Source organism: Oncorhynchus keta, chromosome 27 (assembly GCF_023373465.1).
Source record: "Oncorhynchus keta strain PuntledgeMale-10-30-2019 chromosome 27, Oket_V2, whole genome shotgun sequence".
In the NCBI taxonomy this organism is placed as follows: domain Eukaryota; kingdom Metazoa; phylum Chordata; class Actinopteri; order Salmoniformes; family Salmonidae; genus Oncorhynchus; species Oncorhynchus keta.
The window spans coordinates 12,958,600-12,968,599 of NC_068447.1; the positions used below are offsets into that span (position 1 = coordinate 12,958,600).

Here is a 10,000-nt window from a genome sequence, read left to right on the forward strand (position 1 = left end):
GAACAATGGAAACACCTACCAAGAACAATGGAATCACCTACCAAGAACAATGGAAACAACTACCAAGAACAATGGAATCACCTACCAATATCAATGGATTCACCTACCAAGAACAATGGATTCACCTACCAAGAACAATGGAAACACCTACCAAGAACAATGGAATCACCTGCCAAGAACAATGGAATCACCTACCTGTTTTCCATTACCTATTAATGCTATATTTGGTCAAGAGTTAATTGTGTTGGGGACTTTGTGTCTATGAGTGATCCCTCTACACCTAAAGCTTAAAACTTAAAACTCAATGTCAAAAACTTTTCAAAATATACTTTTGTCAATGTGTCAATACGATGTCACTGAACTCCTCTGAACCCTTTTGCTCCCTGTCTTCTCTCAGCACTCCCAGCTACAACTATGCCCCGAACCCAGACAAGCACTGGATCATGAGTTACACTGGTTCCATGAAGCCCATCCACATGGAGTTCACCAACATGCTACAGAGGAAGAGGCTGCAGACCCTGCTCTCTGTGGACGACAGCGTGGAGAAGGTGAGCCTAGCACCACCCCCTAAATACAGGATCCCTTTACGGCTCTGTTTACATTTACATTACATTTAAGTCATTTAGCAGACGCTCTTATCCAGAGCGACTTACAAATTGGTGCATTCACCTTATGACATCCAGTAGAACAGTCACTTTACAATAGTGCATCTAAATCTTAAAGGGGGGTGAGAAGGATTACTTATCCTATCCTAGGTATTCCTTCTGTTGGTAGAGCATGGCGCTTGCAAGACCAGGGTATTGTGTTCGATTACCGGGGCCACCCTTATGTAAAATGTATGCACGCATGACTGTAAATTGCTTCAGATAAAAGTGTCTGCTAAATGGGATACATTATCATCATATATTATTCATTCTGCATGTTTCCATCTGTACCTGTCCATCACTACATAGCATTGCCCTAGCAGAGACCATCAGTACATTCCATGGTCCTAGCAGAGACCATCAGTACATTCCATGGTCCTAGCAGAGACCATCAGTACATTCCATTGCCCTAGCAGAGACCATCAGTACATTCCATTGCCCTAGCAGAGACCATCAGTACATTCCATTGCCCTAGCAGAGACCATCAGTACATTCCATTGCCCTAGCAGAGACCATCAGTACATTCCATTGTCCTAGCAGAGACCATCACTATCTGTCCTGTGTTAATTGCTATCTGTTCTGTGTTCTAGGTGTATAACATGCTATCTGTCCTGTGTTCTAGGTGTATAACATGCTATCTGTCCTGTGTTCTAGGTGTATAACATGCTATCTGTCCTGTGTTCTAGGTGTATAACATGATATCTGTCCTGTGTTCTAGGTGTATAACATGCTATCTGTCCTGTGTTCTAGGTGTATAACATGCTATCTGTCCTGTGTTCTAGGTGTATAACATGCTATCTGTCCTGTGTTCTAGGTGTATAACATGCTATCTGTCCTGTGTTCTAGGTGTATAACATGCTATCTGTCCTGTGTTCTAGGTGTATAACATGCTATCTGTCCTGTGTTCTAGGTGTATAACATGCTATCTGTCCTGTGTTCTAGGTGTATAACATGCTATCTGTCCTGTGTTCTAGGTGTATAACATGCTATCTGTCCTGTGTTCTAGGTGTATAACATGCTATCTGTCCTGTGTTCTAGGTGTATAACATGATATATGTCCTGTGTTCTAGGTGTATAACATGCTATCTGTCCTGTGTTCTAGGTGTATAACATGCTATCTGTCCTGTGTTCTAGGTGTATAACATGCTATCTGTCCTGTGTTCTAGGTGTATAACATGCTATCTGTCCTGTGTTCTAGGTGTATAACATGCTGGCTGAGACAGGAGAACTGGACAACACATATATCATCTACACAGCTGACCACGGCTACCACATTGGCCAGTTTGGCCTGGTCAAGGGCAAGTCCATGCCCTACGAGTTTGACATTCGAGTACCCTTCTACATCCGAGGGCCCAACGTGGAGGCGGGAGCCAGGTGAGGTTCTAAGGGCTGTTGTATCATATGGCTGTATGGGTGCTGATCTGTGGATGACGTGGAACTGATCCATACATACTAACATCAAACCTTTTGTGTCATTATACATCATCCAAATCCTCTACATAGCTGCTCTATCCCCCTGATCGCTCCGTAAGACCACTGGCAGAGAGAGAGAGAGAGAGAGAGAGAGAGAGAGAGAGATGAGAGATGAGGTAGAGATGAGAGAAAGAGATGGGAGATGTCTATTCATATTACAATAGAAGAACAGTAACATCTGCCTGATCACAGAGGGATTGACTTTGTTTTGCTCTCATTTGTTTGGATGATTTAGACAGTCAGTTGAACATCACCATTCAGTGTCAAGTCCTCTTGGGCCAGGGGACACTCATACACTCCATATACAGTTGAAGTAGGATGTTTACATACACGTAGCTTGGAGTCATAAAAACTAGTTTTTCAACCACTCCACAAATTTCTTGATAACAAATTATAGTTTTGGCAAGTTGGTTAGAACATCTACTTTGTGCATGACACAAGTTATTTTTCCAACAATTGTTTACAGACATATTATTTAACTTATAATTCACTGTATCACAATTCCAGTGGGTCAGAAGTTTACATACACTAAGTTGACTGTGCCTTTAAACAGCTGGCTTTAGAAGCTTCTGATAGGCTAATTGACATCATTTGAGTCAACTGGAGGTGTACCTGTGGATGTATTTCAAGACCATTCTTCAAACGCAGTGCCTCTTTGCTTGACATCATTGGAAAATCAAAAGAAATCAGTCAAGACCTCAGAAAGAAAATTGTAGACCTCAAAAGTCTGGTTCATCCTTGGGAGAAATTTCCAAATGCCTGAAGGTTCCACATTCATTTGTACAAGCAATAGTATGCAAGTATAAACGCCATGGGACCACGCAGCCGTCAAACCGCTCAGGAAGGAGACGCGTTCTGTCTCCTAGGGATGAACGTACTTTGGTGCGAAAAATGCAAATCAATCACAGAACAGCAAAGGAACTTGTGAAGATGCTGGAGGAAACAGGTACAAAAGTATATATATTCACAGTAAAACGAGTCATATATCGACATAACCTGAAAGGCCACTCAGCAAGGAAGAAGCCACTGCTCCTAAACCGCCATAAAAAAGCCAGACTATGGTTTATAACATGGGGACAAAGATCATACTTTTTGGAGAAATGTCCTCTGGTCTGATGAAACAATAATATAACTTTTTGGCCATAATAACCATTGCTATGTTTGGAGGAAAAAGGGGGAGGCTTGCAAGCCGAAGAACACCATCCCAACCGTGAAGCACGGGGTCGGCAACATCATGTTTTGGGGGTGCTTTGCTGCAGGAGGGATTGGTGCACTTCACAAAATAGATGGCATCATGAGGGAGGAACATTACGTGGATATATTGAAGCAACATCTTAAGACATCAATCAGGAACTTAAAGCTTGGTCATAAATGGGTCTTCCAAATGGACAACGATACCAAGCATACCTCCAGAGTTGTGGCAAAATGGCTTAAGGACAACAAAGTCATGGTATTGGAGTGGCCATAACAAAGCCCTGACCTCAATCCCATAGAAAATGTGTGGTTAGAACTGAAATAACGTGTGCGAGTAAGGAGGCCTACAAACCTGACTCAGTTACACCAGCTCTGTCAGGAGGAATGGGCCAAAATTCACCCAACTTATTGTGGGAAGCTTGTGGAAGGGTACTAAACATTTGACCCAAGTTAAACAATTTAAAGGCAATGCTACCAAATACTATTTGAGTGGATGTAAACTTCTGACGCACTGGGAATGTGATGAAAGAAATAAAGCTGAAATATATCATTCTCTCTACTACTGTTCTGACATTACACACTCTTAACATAAAGCGGTGATTCTAACTGACCTAAAACAGGGATTTTTTCCTGGATTAAATGTCAGGAATTGTGAAATACTGATTTTAAATATATTTGGCTAAGGTGTATGTGTCAGGAGCGTCGTGTGGGGAGACCAAAGCGCAGCGTGGTGTGAATACATCCTTTTAATGATACACGAAAAACACTGAAGTACACTAAACAAATAAACAAACAAACAAAACAACAAGACAAATGTGACCGCTATCAATACTGAGTGCAAACATGCAACATCACATAGACAATAACCCACGAACCACAATACAAAACAGGCTACCTAAATGTGGTTCCCAATCAGAGACAACGACAAACACCTGCCACTGATTGAGAACCATATCAGGCCAAAACACATAGAAACAGACTAACTAGACATGCAACATAGAATGCCCACTCATATCACACCCTGAACAAACAAAACATAGAAACAAACAACGCAAATAATGGTTCTAAGGTGACAGTATGTAAACCTTCGACTTCAACTCTATATCACTATTCAAGAAATGACCCAGATGCAGACACAGGAGGCAGATAGTTTGAATCTCAAAATGTTTATTTTAACACAGGGGGCAGGCTGAGGTTCGTCTAATCCAGGAGAGTCAGACAGGTACAGGACAGCAGGCAGGATCAGGGTCAGGACAGGCAGAAGGGTCAGAACCAGGAAGACTAAAAACAAAAACTTGAGAAAGAGGAAAATGGGAAAATACACACTGGTATGACCCGACAAAGACAAGTCGAGCTGGCAACAGGCAAACAGAAAATGCAGGTATAATCACACAGGGTATAATGTGGAAAACGATGGGGTTGTTTCTACGACCCCCACAATTGTCATGTGATTCGTCTGAAGGTACATACAAATGAATGAAAGTATGGAGGTCGTTTTCTTTTCATCAGAAATAAGGGGTTAAATATGTGTCCCAAAAAAACATTTCCTGAGCATTCTCATATCTCCTAGATATAGGACAGATACTTCACAACCTTATTCCTTATGAAGTACTGTTTTCTTCTTGTTCTTTTTTTTTTACATGTATGTATGTGTATTTAATGCTTTTCTATGGGCTATAATAGTTAAGGACAAATTCTATATTTTGTCAAATCATTTTTTATATTTTTTTATACCTAAAGTGGTCCTAAAATTCATGTTCATCTTAAAACAATTCCATTCGGTTAGCTTAGTAAGGAATAGAGGGAGTGAAGGGAGTGTGCCTAAGATGGGGGATTTACTTTTGGAGGGAAGGAAGAAAGGTGAAAGGAATCATGGTTGATATGACTGGACAAATGGCCTACAGAGCCTGGGTTGAATACCCCCCCCCTCCCCTTTCCTCTCCGTCTGTCCTGAGAGTCCTCCAATTCTCTTTTGTCTGGACTCTAGATCTCTGGAGCAGATATTTGTCAGCTTCACATGTTTATGATCTGTTACCTGACCCCTCTACTCTCTTTCTTTCTCTCTCAATTCAATTCAAGGCGCTTCATTGGCATGGGAAACATATGTTATCATTGCCAAAGCAAGTGAAATTGATAATATACAAAAGTGATTTATGTTTGTGAACAGAGCCCCACGACCAGCTTGGTTAGGGGACTCTTCTCTAGGTTCATCTCTCTGGGTGATCATTAGCGGGTATCAGCCTAATTCTGCTCTCCATTCATTATTTGGTGTTTTACGTTCTACACAGAGGATATTTTTGCAGAATTCTGCATGCAGAGTCTCAATTGGGTGTTTGTCCGATTTTGTGAATTCTTGGTTGGTGAGCGGATCCCAGACCTCACATCCATAAAGGGCAATGGGTTCTATAACTGATTCAAGTATTTTTAGCCAGATCCTAATTGGTATGTCAACATTTCTGTTCCTTTTGATGGCATAGAATTTCCATCTTGCCTTGTCTCTCAGATCGTTCACAGCTTTGTGGAAGTTACCTTTGGCGCTGATGTTTAGGCCAAGGTATGTATATTGTTTGTGTGCTCTAGGGCAACAGTGTCGAGATGGAATTTGTATTTGTGGTCCTGGCGACTGGACCTTTTCTGAAACACCATTATATTTGTCTTACTGAGATGTACTGTCAAGGCCCAGGTCTGGCAGAATCTGTGCAGAAGATCTAGGTGCTGCTGTAGGCCCTCCTTGATCATTAGCAAACAGTATATATTTTACTTCGGATTCAGATTCTAGTAGGGTGAGGCTGGGTGCTGTAGACTGTTCTAGTGCCCTCGCCAATTCGTTGATATATACGTCGAAGAGGGTGGGGCTTAAGCTGCATCCCTGTCTCACCCCACGGCCCTGTGGGAAGAAATGTGCTCTTTTTTTGTCAATTTTAACCTCACACTTGTTTTTTGTGTACATGGATTTTATAATGTCATATTTTTTTCCCCTTCTCTCACTTTCTCTCTCTCTCTCTCTCTCTCTCTCTCTCTCTCTATATATATATATATATATATATATATATATATATATATATATATATATATATATATATATATATCTTTCTGTTTCTCTCTCTCACTTTCTCTCTCTCTCTCTCTTTGTTTCTCGGTTGCTCCCATCTCTCACTCTCCATCCCTCTCATCAGCTGACGTTAACCAACCAGATACCATCTGACATGCGCCGTAATAACCTTGTCCCCTTATCTCCTCCTGCGTCTCCATAGCAACCCTCACGTGGTGCTGAACATTGACCTGGCGCCCACCATCCTGGACATCGCTGGCATGGACGTCCCGCCAGACATGGACGGCAAGTCCATCCTCAAACTGCTGGACATAGAGAGACCAGTCAACAGGTATGGAGCAGAAAAGGATCATCCTGCCCATAACTATGTGTATTCTGTATGTCGGCAGGCCATAGATTACTGACAGAAGTAACTGCATATCTTCTAGGTCCCTTAAATTCAACTCTGGACATGGAAGCCAGTTCCACTGCTTTTAAAAGGATTTGCCTCTAATCAGGCACTGATTTAGGACACCAGGTGGGTGCCAGAAATGATCAGGTAGAACAGGAAAACCAAACAGGCTCCGGACCCCTGTTCTAGGTGGTTCTACTGAATATGAGTCGTACATTGGCACAGGCCACTGACAGGTTTGAGTTCCCTCAGGGTTCCTGCTCTACTCTGGTAAAGTTACTTCAAAAGAGCCCAATCTAACAACTGGGTTTGACCAATGAGTTTTCCTCAAAAACTGTGGCACCGCACCAATCTTTGAACCTGGCTCAGTCTGCCAGGTTACCATGACATCAGTTGACATCCCAGCGACACCTCTTCCTCCTGCCCAGCCTGGATATTGCTATCGTTAACGGGGAAAAAAGATATAAAAGAAAATAAATAATCATTCTCCCTCCCTCCAAGTGTGTGTGTGTGTGTGTGTGTGTGTGTGTGTGTGTGTGTGTGTGTGTGTGTGTGTGTGTGTGTGTGTGTGTGTGTGTGTGTGTGTGTGTGTGTGTGTGTGTGTGTGTGTGTGTGTGTGTGTGTGTGTGTGTGTTCTCTTCTCTTTCCTAGCTCTGCAGCTGTAATCAGAGAGAGATAGCTGTGAAATTGTTCCGAAGGCATGGGAGGCTAGCTTGCTGGCCTGATGGGAGGCTGTGGGGATAGAAGGAGAGGCTGTGGGGATAGACTGAGAGGCTGTGGGGATAGAAGGAGAGGCTGTGGGGATAGAAGGAGAGGCTGTGGGGATAGAAGGAGAGGCTGTGGGGATAGAAGGAGAGGCTGTGGGGATAGAAGGAGAGGCTGTGGGGATAGAAGGAGAGGCTGTAGGGATAGAAGGAGAGGCTGTGGGGATAGAAGGAGAGGCTGTGGGGATAGAAGGAGAGGCTGTGGGGATAGAAGGAGAGGCTGTGGGGATAGAAGGAGAGGCTGTGGGGATAGAAGGAGAGGCTGTGGGGATAGAAGGAGAGGCTGTAGGGATAGAAGGAGAGGCTGTGGGGATAGAAGGAGAGGCTGTGGAGATAGAAGGAGAGGCTGTGGGGATAGAAGGAGAGGCTGTGGGGATAGAAGGAGAGGCTGTAGGGATAGAAGGAGAGGCTGTGGCGATAGAAGGAGAGGCTGTGGGGGATAGAAGGAGAGGCTGTGGGGATAGAAGGAGAGGCTGTGGGGATAGAAGGAGAGGCTGTGGGGATAGAAGGAGAGGCTGTGGGGATAGAAGGAAAGGCTGTGGGGATAGAAGGAGAGGCTGTGGGGATAGAAGGAGAGGCTGTGGGGATAGATGGAGAGGCTGTGGGGATAGAAGGAGAGGCTGTGGGGATAGAAGGAGAGGCTGTGGGGATAGATGGAGAGGCTGTGGGGATAGAAGGAGAGGCTGTGGGGATAGAAGGAGGCTGTGGGGATAGAAGGAGAGGCTGTGGGGATAGAAGGAGAGGCTGTGGGGATAGAAGGAGAGGCTGTAGGGATAGAAGGAGAGGCTGTAGGGATAGAAGGAGAGGCTGTAGGGATAGAAGGAGAGGCTGTGGGGATAGAAGGAGGCTGTGGGGATAGAAGGAGAGGCTGTGGGGATAGAAGGAGAGGCTGTGGGGATAGAAGGAGAGGCTGTGGGGATAGAAGGAGAGGCTGTGGGGATAGAAGGAGAGGCTGTGGGATAGAAGGAGAGGCTGTAGGGATAGAAGGAGAGGCTGTGGGGATAGAAGGAGAGGCTGTGGGGATAGAAGGAGAGGCTGTGGGGATAGAAGGAAAGGCTGTGGGGATAGAAGGAGAGGCTGTGGGGATAGAAGGAGAGGCTGTGGGGATAGAAGGGGAGGCTGTGGGGATAGAAGGAAAGGCTGTGGGGATAGAAGGAGAGGCTGTGGGGATAGAAGGAGAGGCTGTGGGGATAGAAGGAGAGGCTGTGGGGATAGAAGGAGAGGCTGTGGGGATAGAAGGAAAGGCTGTGGAGAAGAGAGGAGGTCGAGGGATGGGGTGGGATGGAGGAGAGCAGAGCTGTGCTGAGAGGAAGAGAGAGGGAGAGAGAAAGGGGGAGGGAGGAGAGAGGGAGAGAGAAAGGGGGAGGGAGGAGAGAAGGTGCAGCACTGTAGGCCGATGGATCAATAACTCATATCTGAGCAGCAGGCCAGGAGAAGGTCAGAGTACTCAGGGAAGAGACCGATTTTTTTCCACTTTATTTTTCTTCTACGTTCGATCACTTTCTTTTTTCCTGTCCTCATCCAAAAGAACACCTGAAGTGTGCTATCGATTGTTTTTCCTCTCAGATTGACCCAGGGATGTTTTTTGTATTTTTATTTTATCTCCCTCACTACCTGTTGCATTATATCATCACTGGAGGCTGTCGCTCTACGGAGTGTCGGATGGATCATTTCCTCAAGCGTTACATGGTGTTCTGACTGTAGTACCTGGTCAATGAATGAGACGGCTGATGGGTCTGTCTTTATCGCTCCTGGTTGTCAGGTTCCAGGTGAATAAGAAGGGGAAGGTGTGGAGAGACTCGTTCCTGGTGGAAAGAGGGTGAGTCACAGAATATCACCTCACTGTTTCTTCAGTTTTTTTATATCTATTTTCTTTTTAAGGGTATTTTCTGACATTATTGAAGAGAGATTGTGTCAATGACAGTGGGGATAGAAGGAGAGGCTGTGGCGATAGAAGGAAAGGCTGTGGGGATAGAAGGAGAGGCTGTGGGGATAGAAGGAGAGGCTGTAGGGATAGAAGGAAAGGCTGTAGGGATAGAAGGAAAGGCTGTGGCGATAGAAGGGGAGGCTGTGGGGATAGAAGGAAAGGCTGTGGGGATAGAAGGAAAGGCTGTGGGGATAGAAGGAAAGGCTGTGGGGATAGAAGGAAAGCCTGTGGGGATAGAAGGAGAGGCTGTGGGGATAGAAGGAGAGGCTGTGGCGATAGAAGGAGAGGCTGTGGGGATAGAAGGAGAGGCTGTGGGGATAGAAGGAGAGGCTGTGGGGATAGAAGGAGAGGCTGTGGGATAGAAGGAGAGGCTGTGGGGATAGAAGGAGAGGCTGTGGGGATAGAAGGGGAGGCTGTGGGGATAGAAGGAAAGGCTGTGGGGATAGAAGGAAAGGCTGTGGGGATAGAAGGAAAGCCTGTGGGGATAGAAGGAGAGGCTGTGGGGATAGAAGGAGAGGCTGTGGCGATAGAAGGAGAGGCTGTGGGGATAGAAGG

At 45.1% G+C, this 10,000-nt stretch overlaps 1 protein-coding gene across 1 annotated transcript in view; it reads left to right on the top strand.

Annotated features, from left to right (window-relative positions):
• Window positions 1-10,000, top strand: part of LOC118360258 (extracellular sulfatase Sulf-2-like) — a 94,463-nt gene that overhangs the window by 63,236 nt on the left and 21,227 nt on the right. Inside the window, 4 exon segments of the mRNA XM_052481696.1 lie at window positions 398-548; window positions 1,843-2,018; window positions 6,566-6,694; window positions 9,281-9,337. Of these exon segments, the coding sequence (XP_052337656.1) occupies window positions 398-548; window positions 1,843-2,018; window positions 6,566-6,694; window positions 9,281-9,337 (513 nt within the window).